The 23,550-nt window shown below is 44.8% G+C and overlaps 1 protein-coding gene across 2 annotated transcripts in view; it reads right to left on the reverse strand.

Annotated features, from left to right (window-relative positions):
- Positions 1–8,318: 8,318 nt before the first annotated feature.
- CIMAP2 (ciliary microtubule associated protein 2) overlaps positions 8,319–23,550 on the reverse strand; it is a 46,749-nt gene continuing 31,517 nt past the window's right edge. For both annotated transcript variants that reach the window (XM_077453260.1, XM_077453259.1), the window contains 2 exons: positions 16,432–16,562; positions 8,319–10,012 (listed from right to left, as the gene is read on the reverse strand). In XM_077453260.1, the coding sequence (XP_077309386.1) occupies positions 9,925–10,012; positions 16,432–16,562 (219 nt within the window). In that variant the 3' untranslated portion in view covers positions 8,319–9,924. The remainder of the gene's footprint in view (positions 10,013–16,431; positions 16,563–23,550) is intronic.

Consider the following 23,550-nt stretch of genomic DNA (forward strand, 5'->3'; position numbering starts at 1 on the left):
AGCACCTTTGGGATGTGGTGGAATGGGAGATTTGCATGATGCTATCATGTCAATATGGACCAAAATCCCTGAGGAATGTTTCCAACACCTTGTTGAATCTATGACTTGAAGAATTAAGGCTGTTCTGAAGGCAAAGGGGGTCCAACTCAGAACTAGCAAGTGTACCTAATAAAGTGGTTGGTGAGTGTATATGGACTGATGACAGATGCCCTTCAAGGCCTGGTTCACATCTATGCATTTTTAGTGCATTTTCAGTTTTGCAGAAACACACAACAGTCTATTTAACATGATTTCCAAGGGGTCACATTCACATCTGTGCATTTTATGGAAAGGGCCAGAGACTTTGTACTAGTTTTTGGTTCCACAGACGTCAATGGATCAAAAACGTGTATTAACCACTTGGCGCCCGCCATATAGCAAAATGACGGTGGCAAAGTGGTTTTAATATCCCGACCAGGCGTCATATGACGTGATCAGGATATTAAGCCGCTGCGCGCCCCCGGGGACGCGCATCGCGGCGATCGTTGTTGCGGAGTGTCAGTCTGACACCCTGCAACTACGATCTCGGTAAAGAGTCTCCGATGGAGACACTTTACCACGTGATCAGCCGTGTCCAATCACGGCTGATCACAGTGTAAATAGGAAGAGCCGGTGATCGGCTTTTCCTCACTCACGTCTGTCAGACGCGAGTAGAGGAGAGCCGATCGGCTGCTCCTCTGACAGGGGAGGTCTGTGCTGATCGATTATCAGCACAGCCCCCCCCGAGGATGCCCACACTGGACCACCAGGGACACCACTAGACCACCAGGAGACGCCCAGCACCAGGGATGCCAGCCAGTGCCCATAATGGATGCCAATCAGTGCCCATAATGGATGCCAATCAGTGCCCACAATGGGCATCACTGATTGGCATGCATTATTGTTTGGCACTGATTGGCATCCATCCCTACAAAACTTGAAATTACAATGCCGCCTATGAGGTGCCCATCCTAGCCGCCCATCTGTGCCGCCTATCCATGCCCATCTGTGCCACCTATCCATGCTGCCCATCCATGACAATCCGTGCCACCTATCAGTGCCACTTCATTGGTGCCCATCAGTGCCACCTTATCAGTGCCCGTCACTGCAGCCCCGTCGGTGCCCATCAGCGAAGGAGAACACTTACTTATTTACAAAGTTTTGTAACTGAAACAAAAAAAATACTTTTTTTTTTATTTTTTAAGATTTTCACTCTTTTTATTTGTTTAGCAGAAAATAAAAATCCCAGAGGCGATCAAATACCTCCAAAAGAAAGCTCGATTTGTGGGAACAAAATGATAAAAATTTAGTTTGGGTACAGTGTAGCATGACCGCGCAATTGTCATTCAAAATGCGACAGTGCTGAAAGCACAAAATTGGTCTGGGCAGGTGTATAAGTGCCCGGTATTGAAGTGGTTAAAGTGGTTGTATACCCACATTTTTAACTTTTACCTACAGGAAAGCCTATAATAAGGCTTACCTGTAGGTAAAAAAAATATCTCCTAAACCTGTACGGTTTAGGAGATATTCCCCTCGGTATGCGCCGCTGACTGCAGCGGCGCATGCGCACAAGGGGTTTCTCGCCGTCAAAATCCGGCAGCGGCCGAGCGGCCGGACTGAAATCTCCCGCGCGCATGCGCGGGAGTGACGATATCGCGGCTCCGGCCACTCACAGCGCCGGAGCCGCGATACACGGAAGAAACGCCGAGGGAGCATGTCAGCTCCCTCGGCGTGGATCGGGCCAGATGTCGGCGCCTCGTTCTCAGGTAAGTATTTCATAATGAGCTAGTATGCGGTGCATACTAGCTCATTATGCCTTTTGCTTTGCAGGTTTAAAAAAAAAAAAAAAAAATGTGCGGGTTTACTACCACTTTAAATGCACCCAGAATATGCAAACTGCAACCTGCATAGGTGTGAACCAGGCCTTAAACCGATCACCTTAAAGCATCTAAACGCTTACACTTTTTAAGGCACCTAAAGCTGGCCATACACCATATGAATCTCACCTGCTTCCTTATGAACACATCACAATTTGCTATGAGAGTGACCCTGTCTGTCCCCTCCTGCCTGACATCCTTTGAAAAGTCTAATAAGCCTCTAGCGCTGTCCAAATACAATAGACACACAGCAGGGGATTTGTCCATTCATATTATATATGGTAGCACAAATGGGGGAATCTGCTTAATGCCTTGTGCCCACAGGCTGCACAAAAAAAATCTAACAGTGTATGGACCGCTTTAGGAGTCTTGTGATTTACACACTTCTGCCACATCATACAGCCAGACAGATCCCTCTACTTTCTGGTTCAGCTGTGTAGTTACCTGTGTCACCAGCTTGCTCATGAAATAATAAACAATGCGGTTGATTTACTAAAACTGGAGAGTGCAAAATCTGGCTCAGCTCTGCATATAAACCAATCGGCTTCCAGGTTTTATTGTCAAAGCTTAATTAAACAAGTTGGAAGCTGATTGGCTACTGTGCAGAGCTGCACTGATTCTGAGTGCTCCAGTTTTAGTAAATGAACCCCAATGTCATTATGCTGAGACCATTAAGATGTCCAGTGAAGAAGCTGATAAGAATGGAGGTCGCAGAGCTGAACCAGGAAATAGGGTTGTCACCTGCCTGGCTGTGTAGTGTGGCAGGAATCTATGTTCCACCTTTTCACAGAAAAGCCTCTGGATCTCCAATTAAAATCAGGTTAGGTTTGTTATGAGCTGAAGCCGTAATATTTTATAAAGGTTTTTTCTTCATGTATTAAACAAAAAAAAAAAAAAACACTTTTTATACTGTATGTATTACTGATTTGTTTCAGATCTTTGTTAACAGCACCAAGGATCGGATCAGTTGGCTCTACTGTGGACCGTGGCCTTTATGCGTGGTATACTGCCAAGCTGAAATCAAAAATCTTAAAATGTTTGAAGGCATTTTGCAAAATGGGTGCTAAATACAGAATTCACTTTAGTGGATGAATGCTGATTCGCTGCTATGGGGACTTACTTTGAACTTATTTCTCCCGATCTGTTATATGGAGTTAGGGCCTTCAAGTAAATTTCCATAATTAAATTTATATTGCACTTGGCTGAGAAAATTAGTTTACTTTTACAGGTCCACATTTCCTATACCACGGTGCTAATATCCTACCTAGAACTCGTTGGTATAGAACAGTGGTCACTGACCACTGATGGTCCATTTGAAAGTTTTGGTGGTCTCAAGGAGTTCTGCTGCAAATCAACATTGTGGCAAATGTATACCACCCAATGTTGTCCTCAGTCAATACTGTCAGCGTGCTTTGATACCTGATGCCTCCTCTGTAGTTTTGCCTCCTATGAACTCAGAGGGAGGCGCTGGGAGTAGTGCAGAGAGCAGGAGGTGAAGGAGGGGGACTTCCAATGGCAGCACTGACCAGACTGTGGGAGGGAGTATGGAGCTAAAGCACATGGCTAGGTAAGGAGGCGAGTCTGTGTAAGGCATCAGTGTGATCCAGGGCAAGGGGGGCAGAGAGACCACCCATTGTGTGTATAAGGCAAATTCATTATGGATGTCTGCAGGTTTCAAAATTGTGAATTTAGTGGTTCGCAAGGTCCAAAATGTTGGTGACCACTGGTATAGAGGACCTGCTAAATGCAGCTGCAATCAACAGAGTTTCTTCTTTAACCACTTCCGGACCGCCCACCTTCGTTATACGTCGGCTGTTTGAACAGGAATATCATTGTCATGACAGCAGCTAGCTGCCATAACCCCAGTATTCCTCTTCTTCAGTGAGTGGTCCAGCTTAAAGCGGGAGTCCGCCGGGACTCCGCGTTTTTTTTTTTTTTTTTTTTTTTTTTTTTTAAAAGCCAGCAGCTACAAATACTGCAGCTGCTGACTTTTAAAATAGTGACACTTACCTGTCCAGCGCGCCCGCGATGTCGGCACCCGAAGCCGATCTCTCGATCGTCTCTCGGGTGCTGCCGCCGCCATCTTGGGTATGGGAATCAGGAAGTGGAGCCTTTCGGCTTCATTTCCCGGTTCCCTACTGCGCATGCGCGACTCGCGCTGCGCAATAAGGATGGACCCGCTGCCTCTGGGATCTGTGTGTTTCCCAGCAGGCAGCGGGGGGACTTTCGGAAAGGGGCGTAATCTACGCCCCTTTCCGCAGAGAGCTATCCCGGAAGTGGGTGCAGATACCTGTACTGTACAGGTACCTGCACCCCCCTCCCCCCTGAAAAGGTGCCAATTGTGGCGCCGGAGGGGGGGAGGGTTCCGATAAGCGGAAGGTCCACTTTAGGGTGGACCTCCGCTTTAAGATAAAAGTGGTCTCTGCGGCGGATTCGCCACGAGATCACTTTCATCGGCGGTGGTGAGAGGGCCCCCCTCCGCCAGGCTCCGGTGCCTTCCACCACTTACCGGAGCCATCAGCAGCGGCAAAGGCGATCATATCTTCAGCCTTGCTGAACAAACAAAAAAAAAAATTATATATATATATAAAAAACGTAACCTATGGAGATTTTTAAGGCTAAAAGTTTGTTGCAATTCCACGAACAGGTGCAATTTTGAAGCGTGATATGTTGGGTATCAATTTACTCGGCGTAAAATTATCTTTCACGATATAAAAAAAAAAATTGGGCTAACTTTACTGTTTTCTTATTTTTTTCATTCAAAAAAGTTATTTTTTCCCAAAAAAAGTGCGCTTGTAAGACCGCTGCGCAAATACAGTGTGACAGAAAGTATTGCAGCGCCCACCATTTTATTCTCTAGGGTGGTAGAAAAATAATGTATAATGTTTGGGGCTTCTAAGTAATTTTTAGCAAAAAAAACAAAACATTTTTAACTTGTAAACAGCAAATCTCAGAAAGAGGCCCGGTCCTTTAAGTGGTTCATTTCCACTGGTGCACAAAAGACATGTAGGCAATATTGTGACTGCTATAGACATCTAGGCCTCTTCTGCTTACAGATACTATGATTAGTAAGATACGCAAAGCCCAACATCAGTCCTAAAGCTGGCCCTACACCTATAGACTATCTACAGATTTTCTATGGTTAGATGGAAAAAGTGGGAGATTCCTCCATCCACACAGGTTAGCGAACATGGAGAAATCTGTTGCACTTTTTCCATCTAACCATAGAAACTCTGCACATAATAGGTGTATGGCCAGCTTTAGGCTTGCCATAGGTGGCAAAGTGGATGGAGGAATCCCCTGCGCTGTGCCATTGTACGGTGACAGCAGGACTGCTCTGCTGTCAGAATGCACAGGTCAGTGGATGCAGCTGGATGATTGAGAAACGTTTTCCAATATTCCTGTTGGACAGAGCGGGAATGGCCAGAAATGGATTGAAATTCGGATGGGCCCTGCTGAGCACTCAGTATGTGGGAGCAGACATTGTTGGGGTAACTTCACCAAGCCACAAGTTTAGACCACCACTGGCCCATGTAAACATCAATCTTGAGAGTATTTAGTCTTCATAAATATGCAATAAAACATGAATCATGTAACTTTAATATTCAGGTTAAGAATGATTTATCACTATACAGATTAGATTAGTATATTTTTTTAGCAGCATTTTTATGTTTTTGGCTCTTAAAGGAAACCTGACAGCAAGCTAAATACATCTGCGAGAATCTACCATAGTCTGAGATCCCAGTTTGGTTACTAGTTCCAGGGCAGTGAGTTCAGTGAAGCGGAGCAGTTATCTACCCACCCAGAGAAAGAACAAGCATGTGATATGAGAGGGAAGCTTCACATTGGGAGTTAAAGTGGAGCTCCACCCAAAAGAGGAAGTTCCACTCTAAAAACTCATCCCCCGCTCCTCTTGAAGAATTAGCACTTTTTGAGGAGTGGGTGCCTGATTTTGCCAGGTTTCCGCTCCGACCGCCTAGGCCAGTGATGGCGAACCTTGCCACCCCAGATGTTGTGGAACTACATTTGCCATGATACTCAACTAACTGCTCTGCAGAGTGCATGAGCATCATGGGAAATGTAGTTCCAAAACATCTGGGGTGCCAAGGTTTGCCATCAGAAGCGGAAGTGCTGCTGCCTCCTTCCCTCCCGATAGTGCCCGATCAGTGGCGGCGCTGCCCACTGATACAAGACCGACGTACTTCCCTTTGTTAATTCCTCCCACTATATTTTCTGGATTGAATTAAGAATACAAAGTAATAAAACAAGTGTTGGAGCACAGAGTTCATCAAAGGCTGCTCAAACCAGCTGCTGACGAACCCTGCACTCCGACAATTATTTACTGCGAAAACCGCATACGGTACTTTGTATTCCTAATTCAGTCCAGTACATATTATCTCCCATTTCCAAGGCCTAATGAAGAGGGCGATGTCTGGCCCCTGAAATGCTTTGACAACAATTTTTATTTTGAACTTCTATTATAGGGGTCTCCAAGCTTTTCAAACAAAGGGCCGGGAGTCGTGCCTCATCATTGTTATTTGTGGGAGTAATAGCGCCCCATTGTTGGTGTCAGTGGGAGCAATAATGCCTCATATCATTAGGAGGAATAGTGCCTCAAGGGCCGGATAAAGGCTAGCAAAGGGCCGCAGTTTGGAGACCCTTGTTCTAGTGGAATAAATATGTATCCGGATGATTAAATACTAGTGCTCAGAATCCAGATACCTAAATACAGTATATGAATAAGATCTCCCTAGTGCTACTCCTCAATTTTTCCAAAATCAGTTTTATTACAGATTACCTTTAGAGCCCTTTCACACTGAGCTGCCCCGGGCGTCAGCTGTAAAACACTGCTATTTTTAGCTCCACTTTACCGTCGTTTTTGCCACTGTAGCAGCATTTTGCGGGAGGTTTTTAACCCTTTTTCGGCCGCTAGTGGGGGTTAAAAGCACCCCGCTAGCGGGTGAATAACGCCGCAAAAACTACGCATCTAAAAATAGCGGCGTTTTACCACTGATGCCCGGGACAGTTCAGCGGCGCTGCCCATTGATTTCAGAAGAAGTTCACCGCTCCTAATGCGCTTCAAAGAAGCTGCTGGCAGGACTTTTTCTGAGGCCCTCCCATCGCACCGCTCCAGTATGAAAGCCCATGGGCAATAATGCTTACCGCCCTCTGGAAAGCGATCTGCGATAGCTTTTTTAGGGGGTGGCATAGCAGCATGTGGCAGGTGCTCAGGAGGCATTGCTGCCACCTTCTGGCTCGTGGTTTTTTTGTTTTAATTTTTTTTTTATAAATTATAATTTTATAAATACAGCAAGTTTACATTTCGGGACTGCACCGCAACTGCCACCTTTCAAACTTTGCAACCCGAGTTAAAATTGCTGTGGCAATAATTAAGGCTGTTAGAATTCTGGTGGGTGGCCAGGGGCAGTTAAGCCTCGTACACACGTTTCGATTTTCGTACGAATGGACGTCCGTTTTTTGTGGCATGCTAGTCTCATGTCGAAAGTGAAGAGGTTACGGACAATACAAAAATTCTCAGACAGAATACCTGAGAAGTGACGTAATGTGTTGAATAGTTTTGTATGTGTTCTTTCGTTTCTGAGCATGCCTAGTCTTGCGATTTTTTTTTCCGTACCATACTAATGAAACAAAAATCAGATGTTGAGTTCACATCTGACAAAAATGTTATATTCTGCACATCCAGTGCTTTTGTCTGAAGAAAAAGCAAAATCGGCTGTCGAAAGCACCGTACTAACGATCCAAAAATCATCAGACAGCCTATCGTACAAATTTTTCCATTAGATTTTTGTATCGTGTACAGGCCCTAAAGCCTCGTACACACGATCAGATTTTTGGCCAGGAATTGCGTGATGACAGACCGCTTGCCTAAAATCTGATCATTAGTGCTCTCCATCAGACAACTGTTGTCCAACTTTCAGCCAACAGTCTGTCAGATTTTCCTATTGTGTGTACACAAGTCCGTCGGACAAAAGTCCAAAGTACAAACCCGTACGCTCGGAAGCAAGGACGAGCCAGAAGCGGTCGGTCTGGTAAAACTAGCGTTCATAATGGAGAATTAACATTTGTGACGTGGCAAATTATGAAATCTCGAAATGCAGCGCACATTCTCTTCTTCTTTAAGGAGATAATAATGAAGCTGCTTTGCTGGTGATACTGATGGAGACCTGCCAAACGTATTTTAAAAGACTTTTATTTTCTATTGATCTCAAAAATAATATTATTATGCTTCTTTTTTTTGGGGGGGGGGGGGGGGGGGGGAGTTACCACAATACCATTATCCCATAGTTTTTAAGATCAAAGATACAACTATGTTGGTGTCCCTTGTCAATTTTACTTTGGATTTTTTTAAATGTAACTGCCTACTCCCAAACTGTCATTTGAAGTAAAACAAACAGCCAAGTATTATTCTCCACAATGTTTTTTTTATTGTGCATTAAAAAAGAAAACAACAAAAAATTTAGACATGCTACCTGGCAATAGAATTTAACCAAAAAGTACATTCTATGCATCCAAAAATATAGAAAATATACCAAATCAAATCATTATTCAACCAAAAAATAAAATAAAAGCCTCATACATGTGTCCTGCTTCTTGATATAGGGGGACAACAATGCCAAGAGTTGGTGAAAGCAGGGGTCCATCATCCAGAGATAATTCCGAAAATCTTCCGGATTATTCTCCTGGAGCTCCCGCAGCAAAGGCATATGACATAATTGGTAACGATTAATAAAGCAACCAATTTTTGGTCCAAGAACTCCTCCTCCTCCTGTTCCTGGACTGGACTTGGGTCAAAGCAATAACTCCAAGGCCAGTAATAAATAACATGTTCTCTCCTCCGATTCCGCAAAGTGGCTGGTTAACAAACGGCCATTCAGAAACTAAATGAAAAGCACAAATCAACACTCACCAAACTTCTACTAACATTAAATTAGCAGAAGGAGCCCCAAGGGTGGCACCTGACAATTGAACTTCCTCTTTATCGTCTCGTAGTACGTCACTACGTTTGTGTTTGTTGGCTGACAATTGTGTACTGTTTGTATGCAAGACGGCACACTCCCTTCAGACAAAAGACGGATGCTCTTTTGGCCAACAATTGGATCGTGTGTACGAGGCTTAAGACTGTGGCTCAGCTGCCTATTTATAGCACCACCAGTGTGAAAGAGCCCTTAAAGATCAACTGCACCCCAAACTAACATTTTCTCAAAAGTGGACCTTCAGTCATTTTTTTTTCAACTTTCCATCTATTAAATCTTCTGCCCTTGTTGTTTTAACTTTGGATAGTAAAACATTTTTTTTCTGCCAGTATATACCTTGTACAGCCCACTTCCTGTTTCTTGTCTTTTAAAAAGCCTAGGCTTATGACATCATGCACAGCTCTCTCTCTCACTCTTGTGAGAGTTTGCCAGCAAGGGAGGGGGGATGAGTCATAAGAGGGCCAATGAGAGCTGCAGAGCTGGAGGTGTACCTCTGTGTAAATCCAGGAAGTGAACAGGCAGCAGCTTCAGCTGCCCACAGTTGAAATGGATGCAGCCAGCCTCAGTGGAGGGAGATTTCTGCAGCATATTTGGCATGTACAGAATCACAGTATATATAAATAAATAATATGCAAAGTGGTTGGAGGGAAGCTTCAGAATGGCAAAGATGTTTTTATTACAAATTATGTGAGCGGACTGCAGTTCCTCTTTAATTTGTATAGTAAGGATAATCCATTGGAAGAATGCGCTGCCATCTTGTGGCAGTTAGGTAGAACTGTGAATTCTAACAAAAAGATTTCTCCACTAGTTTTCAAGAGCTATATGAAGCTAACAGGTAATTCTAGATTTGTACCAACATGTATGACTGGCAGCCAAGTTATATTGACCTGTGGTAGAGGTTTTCTTTTAACATAGAATTAAAATACTACTTTTCTAGATATAAATTTATTTAACATTCCTAACATTGCACATTTTCTGATCTTATCTGATTGCTTTTCAAACACCACAAATGATCTCTAGTGATCTCTGGTCCTTTATGCCGTAGAAGGTGGAGCTGTGGGATCAGTAGATGCTAACGATCTCCCAACAGCTGACGAGGTGTGGGATTTCTGAATGCGCTCTCTAGAAAGACAAAACACAAATGGTAATGATACATTGGATTTACATATATACAATATATATCTTTTACAGGAGCATCATTCAACCATGTGTTGGATTTCAAATTCACATTCAAGCTCAAACCAAGGCGGAATAAAGTGATTGAAAATGATCACATCCCATCCTGTTTAAAATAGAAATGAAAGGCAAACCATTAAATAAAAAAATAAAAAAATGAAATACCTTTTTTTTAACCACTTGCTTACTGGGCACTTAAACCCCCCTCAGTCCCAGACCAATTTTCAGCTTTCAGCGCTGATGCACTTTGAATGACAATTGCGCGGGCATACAACACTGTACCCAAATTAAATTTTTATCATTTTTTTCCCACAAATAGAGCTTTCTTTTGGTGGTATTTAGTTACAGCTCGGAGTTTTATTTTTTGCTAAACAAACAAAAAAAGATGCAAAAAAATAAAAATAAATAAATCATGTTTTAATAGTTTGCTATAAAATTTTGCAAACGGGTCATTTTTCTCCTTCATTGAAGTGCGCTGATTAGGCGGCACTGATGGCTGCATTGGTGGGCACTGATGGGCTGCATTGGTGGGCACTGATGGGCTGCATTGGTGGGCACTGATAGGCTGCACTGGTGGGCACTGATAGGCATAGTTAAGGCGGCACTAATAGGCACAGATAAGGCGGCACCGATGGGCACAGATAAGGCGGCACTGATGGGCAAAGATGGGCACAGATAAGATGGCATGGATGGGTGGCACGGATAAGTGGCACGGATGGGTGGCACGGATGGGCACTGATAGGTACCACTGATAGATGGGACTGATGGGCACTGATAGGTGGCACTGATAGGTGGCTCTGATGGGCGGCACTGCTGGGCACTGATGGGCGGCACTGCTGGGCACTGATGGGCGGCACTGCTGGGCACTGATGGGCGGCACTGGGTCGCAGCACCTTTGAGGCAGATTGTGGGCACTGTGGGTGGCACTGTTGGTGGCACTGCTGGATGGCACTGTGGGTGGCATTGTGGGTGGCACTGTAGGTGGCACTGTGGGCACTATGGGCACTGATGGGGGGCACTGATGGGGGGCACTTACTTTTATTCAGGATGGCACGGCGGTGGGCACTGGCAGGGGGCAGGTGGTCAGCTGTATTGCTGGCCGTGATCGGGACTGATGTCCCGATCACGGCCGCCGGTGATCGGCTTTTTTTTTCTCTCCTCGCGCTGTCAGCGCGAGGAGGAATAATAGCCGATTGCCGGCTCCGTTCTATCACATGATCAGCTGTCATTGGCTGACAGCTGATCACGTGATAAGGGGTCGGGATCGACCCCTTGCACGGATCGGTGATCAGGCGAGTCTCACGGACTCGCCGATCAGGGGGCGCGCAGGCCGCTCGTATCCGGGACGACGTCAATAGACGTAGTCCCGGAAATGTAGGTCCGCGCTAATGCCGTCATTTGGCAATAGCGCGGATCTGTAGTGGTTAAATAAGTGATCACATTCTCTCTGTTCTCAACAGTGTAAAAGCTGGGGGGAGGATAAGCAGCAGTACACTGAGCTTCCCAGTGACTGGCTGTGCAGGGGGGTGTCAGGACAAGTCTGACCATTGGAGGAGAGCAGGCTGAGTTCCCAGCATAGCTAGAGAACTGACGCTGTGTTCTCCTGCTTAGTGTGGTCAGTTTTTAATGGAAAAGCAGAGGGACTGGCAATAACACCAGGGATTTCACACGCAGAAAAAATAGAAAGTGAAAAGGATACTTTCTCATACAAGTACATGGTACAACAGGCACATATCCAGAATATAAAATGTTGGGGTAACAAACACTTTAAAAAGGAAATAGTTGCTGTGAGAAATATCTCAGTAGTGATGTCTTTGAGAAGCAGCAAGGAGGTTGCAGTGGGTGTTCCTGCACCTTTAGGAGGCGTCACCTAGGATCATTGGAGTAGCAGCAAAAGGGAATGTGGGTGGACAGGTGCAGTACAAAATGCCTGAATAGTAAATTGAGGCATGGAGCAGATAGACTTTGTTCCCCTAATGCATCTCAAGGCTTTCTTTTTTTTTTGGCTTATGTATACCTTTAGAGTGTATCTAAAGCCATAACTCCCAACTGTCCCTGATTTGGAGCAAAGTCCTTCTGTCCCTCTTTTCTCCTAATTTGTCCTAATTTTGATCTATATAGTTGTATATAAAATGCACCTTTTATCATTCAAAAAGTGTTTCCCAGTGCTAGACCTTTCATCCAAAATCTAAATTGCTACATTTGTAAATTTCAAAAGCCAATATAAAGGAATAGTAGTGGTAAAAAAAAGCCCTTGTGGGTTTAACAATTTTTTTTTTTTTTAGGTTAATACTCCTTTAGAAGGCTTGGCTTTAGACGACTGGGTCAGAGCATCTCCAAAACTGTAGCTCTTTTGGGATATTCCCGGTTTGCAGTGGTCAGGACCTACAAAAAGTGGTCCAAGGAAGGAAAACCAGCAAACCATGGCAGGGTCACAGGTGACCAAGGCTTATTGATACATGTGAAGAGTGAAGGCTGGCCCGTGTGGTCTGATCCAACAGAAGGACTACTGTAGTGCTGAAAATGTTTGTGCTGGTTCTGATAGAAAGGTGTCAGAACACACAGTGCAAAGCAGTTTGTTTTGTATGGGACTGCGTCACGGTGACCTGACCGGTCAGAGTGGTCACGTTGACCCGTGTCCACAGTCAAAAGCATCTATAATGGGCACGTGAGCATCAGAACTGGACTACAGGAGCTATGGAAGGTGGTTTAACCACTTGAGATCCGCGCTATAGCCAAATGACGGCTACAGCGCAGATCTCCTTTTCCGGGACGACGTCAATAGACGTAGTCCCGTGCACGAGGGCCCTGCGCGCCCCCTGTGATTGGCGAGTCTATGAGACTCGCCTGATCACCGATCCGAGCAAGGGGTCGATCCCGACCCCTTATCACATGATCAGCTGTCAGCCAATGACAGCTGATCATGTGATATAACGGAGCCGGTAATCGGCTATTATTCCTCCTCACGCTGTCAGCGCGAGGAGAAAAAAAAAAAGCTGATCACCGGCGGCTGTGAACGGGACATCAGTCCCGATCATGGCCAGCCCTGCTAGTGCCCACCTGCCCCCTGCCAGTGCCACATTAAAAAAAGTAAGTGCCCCCCGTCAGTGCCACCCAGCAGTGCCAACAGTGCCACCCAGCAGTGCCCACAATCTGCCTCAACAAAGGTGCTGCACCCCAGTGCCACATATCCGTGCCCATCAGTGTCATCTACCAGTGCCCAGCAGTGCCGCCCATCAGTGCCCAGCAGTGCCACCTATCAGAGCCACCTATCAGTGCCACCTATCAGTGCCCATCAGTCCCATCTATCAGTGGTACCTATCAGTGCCCATCCGTGCCACCCATCTGTGCCACCCATCCATGCCACCTTATCTGTGCCCATCTATGCCCATCAGTGCCGCCTTATCTGTGCCTATTAATGCCGCCTTAACTATGCCTATTAGTGCCCACCAATGCAGCCTATCAGTGCCCACCAATGCAGCCCATCAGTGCCCACCAGTGCAGCCTATCAGTGCCGCCTCATCAGCGCACTTCAATGAAGGAGAAAAATGACCCGTTTGCTAAATTTTATAACAAACTATTAAACATGATTTTTTTTTTTTGCATCTTTTTTTGTTTGTTTAGCAAAAAATAAAACTCCGAGCTGTAATTAAATACCACCAAAAGAAAGCTCTATTTGTGGGAAAAAAATGATAACAATTTCATTTGGGTACAGTGTTGTATGCCCGCGCAATTCTCATTCAAAGTGCATCAGCGCTGAAAGCTGAAAATTGGTCTGGGACTGAGGGGGGTTTAAGTGCCCAGTAAGCAAGTGGTTAATGAATTCAAGAATGGTTTGAGAAACACAACAGTGAGATTGAGGTGTTGACTTGGTTTCCAAATTCTCCAGATCTCAATCCAATTGAACATGTGCTGGAAAAACCAGTCCAATCCATGGAGGCCCCACCTCACAACTTACAGAACTTAAAGTGGTTCTAAAGCCTCAAGGTTTTTTTTTTACCTTGGTGCATTCCATGAATTGGATTGAAATACTGCAACAACCGGAAGGTCCCCCTCCTCAAGAAGGCACATATACAGGCCAGTCTGAAGTTTACCAATGAGCATCTAAATGATTCAGAGAAGGGCCATGTATTGTAAAATCTTGAATGAGAACCTTCTTCCCTCAGGCAGAACACTGCAGATGGGTTATGGATGGATCCTCCAGCATGACCATGACCCAAAATATACCGCCAAGGTGACAAAGGAGTGGCTCTAGAAGAAGCACATTAAACATTTGCCGACTGCCTACCGTCATTATTCAGCGACTGTTTGAAGTGGAATACCGTTGTTATGGCAACAGATAGGTGCCATGAACCTGGAATCCTCTTCAACTGCAGACAGTCCTCTTTCAGATAAAGGCGGCGTCCGTGGGAGATTGCCTGCAAGATCACTTTTATCGTGGGCAGGGGAAGGCCCCCCCTCCCGCTGCACTCCGGTCATCTCCGCCGCTTACCGGAGCTGTCGGTAGCAGCGGAGATGATTGCGTCCTTTCCCCCTATGAGGGCTAACGTTAGTGTTGTCTTATTTTTGAATTAAAAAAAGTGTATTTTTTCCAAAAAATTGCACTTGTAAGACTGCTGTGCAAATACGGTGTGACATAAAGTATTGAAACGACCGCCATTTTATTTTCTAGGCTGTCTGAAAGAAAAAAAAGAATATATATATATATATATATATATATAGATAGATAGATAGATAGATAGATAGATAGATAGATAGATATAATGTTTGAGGGTTCTAAGTAATTTTCTAGCAAAAAAAACAAACAGATTTTAACTTGTAAACACCAAGTCTGAAAAATAGGCTCGGTCCTTAAAGCGGGATTCCACCCTAAAGTGGAACCTCCGCTGATCGGAACCCTCCCCCCCTCCGGTGTCACAATTGACACCTTTCAGGGGGGAGGGGGGTGGAGATACCTGTCAAAGACAGGTATTTTCACCCACTTCTGGGCATAGACTCCCACGGGAGTCTACGCCATTTCCTGCCCTGCCGCGCTGTCTGCTGGGACACACACGGGTCCCAGTGACAGCGCGGAGATCTCCTATTGCGCGGCGCGGCTCGCGCATGCGCAGTAGGGAACCGGGAAGTGAAGCCGATTCGCTTTACTTCCTGATTCCCTCACTTCGAATGGCGGCGGCAGCAGCCGAGGCCCGAGCGGTCGATCGGCCTCGGCTGCCGGCATCGCTGGAACCCGGGACAGGTGAGTGTCCATTTATTAAAAGTCAGCAGCTGTAGTATTTATAGCTGCTGGCTTTTAATATTTTTTTTTTTGGGCGGAATCCCTCTTTAACTAGTTAAGGTCATGGAGTAGCCTAGCTACCCATAGAAATTTATGGAGGGAGCTGAAACTTCGAGTTGCCAAGTGACAGCCAAAAAACCTTAAGGATTTAGAGAAGATCTGTAAAGAAGATTGGACCAAAATCCCTCCTAAGCCCTTGTACACACGGTCGGAGATTCCGACAACCAAATCCGTAGGATTTTGTCTGACGGATCTTGTCCAAAACTGTTGCATACACACGGTCGGACAAAGTTGTCGGAAAATCCGATCGTTCAGAACGTGATGATGTAATTTCGTTACGATGGGACTACGTTCAGGCTAGTAGCCAATAGCTCTGATGTAGGAATTTGATCTGAGCATGTGTGGCACTTGGTCCGATCGGAATTCTCTACACATGATCGGAGTATGTCCGATCGGACCAGTTCGTCGGAAAATATTTCCAGCAAGTTGGAAAATTTGGTCCGACGAATAGTCCGACGGAAACAGTCCGATGCATACCACACACAGTCGGAATATCAGACAAAACGGTCCGATAGGACACATTCCGACGGATTCTCCGACCGTGTGTACAAGGGCTAAGATGTGTACAAACCTGATCACTAACTACAAGAAACATCTAACCTCTGTGCTTGCCAACAAGGGTTTCTCCACCAAGTACTAAGTCATGTTTTGCTTGGGGATCAAATACTTATTTTACTGAATTATTTTTATATTATTTTACTGAACTGTAACTCAGTTTATAACATTTGTATCGTATTTTGTTCTGGATTTTTGGTTGAATTTCTGTCTCTATCATTTAAAATACACTTATGAAAAAAATTATAGACCCTTCATTTCTTTGTAAATGAGCAAATTTACAAGGTTTACAGGGGATCAAATAATTATTTTCCCCACTGTACCTTCAGAAGTCTAGTGAAGTCCATGCCTCAAGGGGTTATGGTGGGTGGTCACAATGTTATGGCTGACCAGTGTATATGATGAATCATGAGATTGATGGACACTCTAATGCAAGTAGCCTAAGAACCAAATAATAGCCACTGATACGTACTGAAAAACTTTGTCCCTTTGTGGATTGGACAAATAACGTCCTGTTTTAGAAAGAAAGGAGGTCCGGTAAGTTGTTGCTGTCTTGCCTCTCAGTGGTTTGTTGATATCATATCGGCCAACTCCAACTGGGTTCTGAAATCAGGAGCAAGAAGTATACAGATTACCAGATAAATTAGTAAAACGTTAAATGAGAAGATAAGGACAGAAAGTTTATTTTAAAGTATTTTCGTGCAGTGACCCTTCCAGGGTGGAAAAATTGCAGAAAGCATCCCAAGATATATTATACTTCCCTCTCCAGGGTCTTCCAGGTGTGTCCTATGCCGGTGCCCCCCACTGTGCACCATTTTTCCTTTCTTTGACCTACATCCCTGCTGTCTCTTGTAGTGACACCGGGGTCAGAGGACTGAACCACAGCATGTGGCAGGGGACACAGGCATCTGACATTCCCAGAAATATCAAATGCTGAAGAGATGTATGGAGGTTGGAGCCCTGAAACAGAAGGAAGGTAGGAGGCACAGGCCACTAAAGATGGAGGTGAATATATGATCTCTTCTACTGCATGATGCTTTCTCCCTTCTAGATAAATGGAGTACTGCAATGCACTGGATGGACGTCTATGGTCTGCCAGTGAGCTCTGAGCTAATGTAGAAGCAACCCATATAAGTCAATAAACAAATCTATTGCAGATCTAGTATTGTGCGTAGCTGGCTTACTGAAAGACAATGTGAGCAAAGCTGGCATGCTTGAATGGCAGAAGCTGCATTATTACTTAGAGGTCTATTTTTTTTTTAAATTGCTGTGCAAATGTCTCAAGCATTCTCTCAACTGTGACAAATTATCCCAAATTTTTCCTAATAAGTTCACCTCTTATAATTGTCGGCCAGTGGCGGCTGGTGAAGTTTTAGGACGGGGGGCACCAGACCCCGCCCTTCCTTGTTGACCACTCCCACGTCCCATAAGCCCCACCCCTTATAGAATCCACCCACTCTGTCCCCTATATTCCACTTGCTTCCACCCATAGTATCAGGAATATATAGCTCAGCATCACAGATACGGTATATAGCTCACCACCACAGATACGGTATATAGATCAGCACCAAAGATACGGTATATCGATTGTTTAGGGTGGAGAGGTAGGGAGGGGGTTATTGTTTAGGGTGGAGAGGCAGGGAGGGGGGTTATTGTTTAGGGTGGAGAGGCAGGGAGGGGGGTTATTGTTTAGGGTAGATTCAGGGAGGGGGTTATTGTTTAGGGTGGAGACGCAGGGAGGGGGTTATTGTTTAGGGTGGAGAGGCAGGGAGGGGGGTTATTGTTTAGGGTAGATTCAGGGAGGGGGGTTATTGTTTAGGGTGGAGAGGCAGGGAGGGGGGTTATTGTTTAGGGTGGAGAGGCAGGGAGGGGGGTTATTGTTTAGGGTGGAGAGGCAGAGAGGGGGGCCGTTTTAGGATGGAGAGGCAGGGAGGGCGGGGCGTTTTAGGGTGGAGAGGCAGGGAGGGGGCCATTTTAGGATGCAGGAAAGGGGGGGTTTGGGAACCCCACAGGTGCCAGTCACTGCCCTGTACCACAACACTTAGCAGCCCCACCTTCTCCCCTCCATGAAGCTCTGCAGCAGCTGAGAAAAGTGAACAGAGGTGGGGGGGCACCAGACTCACGGCAGGACACACTACACAGCGAGTGGAGCAGTCACTCTGTAGCTGCCCTGCAGAGGAGTCTGAGGACTCGGGAGGATGGGAAGCAGCATGTTGCCGGGAGGGAGAGACAGGGCTTGTGCCCTGCACATGCCCTAAACACGGGCAAATCAACTTCCCAGCTTGCAATCAGCTGATTGCGGATAGGATAGGCACCCGAGCGTCCCCTATGGACGGACCGCTACTGTTGTCAGCTCTATTTAGTGGCCATAATGCAGTGTTTTCCTAATTTAGGTATTTTAGGGGAATACTGCATTATGGCCACTAGATGGAGGTGGTGATCACAGAATATAAATGTATTCAGCAGACAAAGAGGTTGATTTACTAAAAGCAAATACACTGTGCACTACAAATGCAGTAGCTCTAGATCTGAGGGGAAGCTCTGAAATGAGTGAAATGAGTGAAAACTCTGCTGATTTCTATCATTTAATCACACGCAAGCAAAAATGCTGTTTTTTTGGTTTTCTTTTTCATTTTCCTTGCATGCTCCCCTAGGATCTAGAGCAGTGATGGCGAACCTTGGCACCCCAGATGTTTTGGAACTACATTTCCCATGATGATCATGCACTCTGCAGTGTAGTTGAGCATCATGGGAAATGTAGTTCCAAAACATCTGGGGTGCCAAGGTTCGCCATCACTGATCTAGAGCAACTGCACTTGCAGTGCACAGATAATTTGCCTTTAGTAAGTCAACCCTATAGCCTCAAAGTGTAATGTTGTAGAAAGCGTCTAAAATTCCTTATCACAATTTTATTTTTAATCTTAGTTTTTTATTTAAAATTCACATTTTTCTTGCTTGCTGTACCACACTTCAATTATTGAATTACATAATCTTCATATAGTGATTCTGTTTGGCTGCATTCACTCAATCTTGCTGATCAACAACTGCAGGATCAAACACACTGGGGGTTACTTATTAAAACTCGACAGTGCAAACTCCGGTGCAACATTTTAACCAATCAGCTTCCAGGTTTTATTGCCAAAATTTAATTGAACAAGCTGAAGTTAGAAGCTGCACCAGATTCTGAGTGCTCCAAGTTTAGTAAATTCGCCCCACTGTTTTTAATCAGTCAGGCCTGGCCAATAGACTTGCATGTTGAGTAGGAAACTTAAAGGATGGCTACAGATGGACAGAGGTCTCCCAAGAACAACAGGAGACATCTACCTGTCCTTTGTCAGTGAGTGCCTCATTGTATTATAATTTTACCTAAAGCATTACAATTTAAGTGATCAATATTGAATACTTTTGAGGGATAAGCTGGCCATACAGGTTAATGTTTTTAAATGTACCATACATTAGATTTTAATTGTAGGAATATAAAAGCCAGAACAAAAAGATATAGGGAGAGATTTTTTTTTCCATTGGCAATAAAGGCAGCAAATTTTTATTCCCATTTTATTAAGGTTGGAGTCGGCAACTTGTCGATTGCAATCTACCAACCGATCATAGGCAGGTTACGGGTAGACCGCGATCGCGTCCCAGCCTCCCCCACTTGCATTGCGACACAAAGAAGTGGGCTCTCCAGCAGGGAAACTGTCAAAGCCGACTACCAATCCGAGGGAGCTGAGACAATCTCCGCCCCCAGCACACCCTTTGCTCTAACTGCAGCCCTGAGAAGCTCGCACGTGCGGTGAACTGAGTGAAGTTGTATGGTAATCACATAAACAAGACTGTGCCTGGATTTTTCTCTATCTGGAAACACATTGATCATCACATATCCCTCTGTTTGGACTGTAGTATGGAGGTCTGCATAAACAAAATGATTAAAGTGGCGGTCAGTGGACCGATAGCTTGCGTTCACATTCCTGCATTACAGATCCTGAAGTGCTCCTCCTCCACAGAGCAGTAGAGATGCTCAGAGAAGTGAAGAGCTCAGGCTTGTTTGTACGCTGTCCTACATATTACTGACCCCTGTCCTACATACTACTGACCCCTGCACACTGTCCTACATATCATTGACCCCTGTCCTACATACTACTAACCTCTGTACACTGTCCTACATATTACTGACCCCTGTACACTGCCCTACATACTACTGACCTCTGTACACTGCCCTACATACTACTGACCCTTGTATACTGTCCTACATACTACTGACCTCTGTACACTGTCCTACATATTACTGACCTCTGTACACTGTCCTATATATTACTGACCTCTGTACACTGTCCTACATATTACTGACCCCTCCTGTACACTGTCCTACATACTACTGACCCCTGTACACTGTCCTACATACTACTAACCTCTGTACACTGTCCTACATATTACTGACCCCTGTACACTGCCCTACATACTACTGACCTCTGTACACTGCCCTACATACTACTGACCCTTGTATACTGTCCTACATACTACTGACCTCTGTACACTGTCCTACATATTACTGACCTCTGTACACTGTCCTATATATTACTGACCTCTGTACACTGTCCTACATATTACTGACCCCTCCTGTACACTGTCCTACATACTACTGACCCCTGTACACTGTCCTACATACTACTGACCCCTGTACACTCTCCTACATATTACTGACCCCTGTACACTGTCCTACATACTACTGACCTCTGTACACTGTCCTACATATTACTGACCTCTGTACACTGTCCTACATATTACTGACCCCTGTACACTCTCCTACATATTACTGACCCCTGTACACTGTCCTACATACTACTGACCTCTGTACACTGTCCTACATATTACTGACCTCTGTACACTGTCCTACATATTACTGACCCCTCCTGTACACTGTCCTACATACTACTGACCCCTGTACACTGTCCTACATACTACTGACCCCTGTACACTCTCCTACATATTACTGACCCCTCCTGTACACTGTCCTACATATTACTGACCTCTGTACACTGTCCTACATATTACTGACCTCTGTACACTGTCCTACATATTACTGACCCCTCCTGTACACTGTCCTACATACTACTGACCCCTGTACACTCTCCTACATACTACTGACCCCTGTACACTCTCCTACATACTACTGACCCCTGTACACTCTCCTACATATTACTGACCTCTGTACACTGTCCTACATACTACTGACCCCTGTACACTGTCCTACATACTACTGACCCCTGTACACTCTCCTACATATTACTGACCCCTGTACACTGTCCTACATATTACTGACCCCTGTACACTGTCCTACATACTACTGACCCCTGTACACTCTCCTACATATTACTGACCCCTGTACACTGTCCTACATATTACTGACCCCCATACACTGTCCTACATACTACTGACCTCTGTACACTGCCCAACATACTACTGACCGTGGTACACTGTCCTACATACTACTGACCTCTGTACACTGTCCTGCATATCACTGACCCCTTGTACACTGTCCTACATACTACTGACCCCTGTACACTGTCCTACATACTACTGACCTCTGTACACTGTCTTACATATTACTGACCCCTTGTACACTGCCCTACATACTACTGACCTCTGTACACTGTCTTACATATTACTGACCCCTTGTACACTGTCCTACATACTACTGACCCCTGTACACTGTCCTTCAAACTACTGACCCCTGTACACTGTCCTACATATTGGTGCCCCCTCCTGTATGCTGTCCTACATACTACTGACCCCTGTACACTGTCCTACATATTACTGACCCCTGTACACTGTCCTACATATTACTGACCCATGTACACTGTCTTACATACTACTGACCTCTGTACACTGTCTTACATACTACTGACCTCTGTACACTGCCCTACATACTACTGACCTCTGTACACTGCCCAACATACTACTGACCTCTGTACACTGCCCAACATACTACTGACCTCTGTACACTGTCCTACATACTACTGACCTCTGTACACTGTCCTACATACTACTGACCTCTGTACACTGCCCAACATACTACTGACCTCTGTACACTGCCCAACATACTACTGACCTCTGTACACTGTCCTACATACTACTGACCTCTGTACACTGCCCTACATACTACTGATCTCTGTACACTGCTCTACATATTACTGACCCCCGTACACTGTCCTACATACTACTGATCTCTGTACACTGCCCTACATACTACTGACCTCTGTACACTGCCCTACATACTACTGACCTCTGTACACTGCCCTACATACTACTGATCTCTGTACACTGCTCTACATACTACTAATCTCTGTACACTTCCCTACATACTACTGATCTCTGTACACTGCCCTACATACTACTGACCTCTGTACACTGCCCTACATACTACTGATCTCTGTACACTGCTCTACATACTACTAATCTCTGTACACTGCCCTACATACTACTGACCTCTGTACACTGCCCTACATACTACTGGCCCGCACTCATAACAGATACCCAGGCTAGCACTAAGACCAACTAGTCAAGCAAGTCAGCCTGCAGTTCCAGTTGTTCTGCATTCATGATGGACTCCAGCATCAGGCTTGTGAGGGGTGATCAATTACACTCCAGACATGACAAAAATGTTGAATGCCAAGTTTCTCGCTGAAGCTAAATTTTAAGGTAGGCCAAGTTTAAAATGTTTACAGTGACATTTGTTTTGTTATATTTTTCTAAGTTTTCTGCGTGTCATCCTTACTGTTGATTGGAAGTTTGCTAAAAAATAAAAGAGCGCCACACCCCAGAGATCTTCGATCTCTTCCATGTTGTCCGTGTAGATCTCCACCTCTTGCGCCTCTTGCACACTTTAGCTTGAAAAATCTCAGTACAGCAAGTTTTTTTACTGATCTAAAATGCGACCCTTTGTTTACAATGTGCCCGTACACACAGGCATGTAAATAAGCGAAGCGTATACTTGAGTAAAACAAATAGAAAAGTCTGCATTCCCGGTCAATATTCTGCACAGGTATGTGCAAATATGCACAAATACATGCGTGTGAGCATAAATAATAATGAATTCTCCCTTGGAATGTATTATGCTTGTGATTACACATATACACGCAAATGTGCTCATAAATACGGGCTCATAAATACGGGCGAATACTGCAAAACAAACACCTAAAATTACATCCAAAAATGCAGGTGCTCAAACATTAGTACCATGTGCAAGAGGCCTTAAAAGGTGCCCACCCCGGATCTAGGTGATATATGTCTAGTGATAATTGTATATTGATATTTCTAACAGATGTTGTGCTATAGGTATTTGATGAATAGGTGTAAAGTGATGATTTTACATGTGTGGGGATTTTTCCCTTTTTTTGTAATTTCGTTGTGGATTTTCTTATTCGCAATAACAATAAATCTCTATCTATCTATATACAGTTGTGCTCATAAGTTTACATACCCTGGTAGAATTTATGATATCTTTAGAGAATATGAATGATAACACAAAAACTTTTCTTTCACTCATGGTTCGTGTTTGTCTGAAGCCATTTATTATCAATCAACTGTGTTTACT

The sequence above is a fragment of the Lithobates pipiens genome, unplaced genomic scaffold (assembly GCF_037356315.1).
Source record: "Lithobates pipiens isolate NorthernLeopardFrog02 unplaced genomic scaffold, aLitPip1_a1.2 Scaffold_23, whole genome shotgun sequence".
Classification (NCBI taxonomy): Eukaryota; Metazoa; Chordata; class Amphibia; order Anura; family Ranidae; genus Lithobates; species Lithobates pipiens.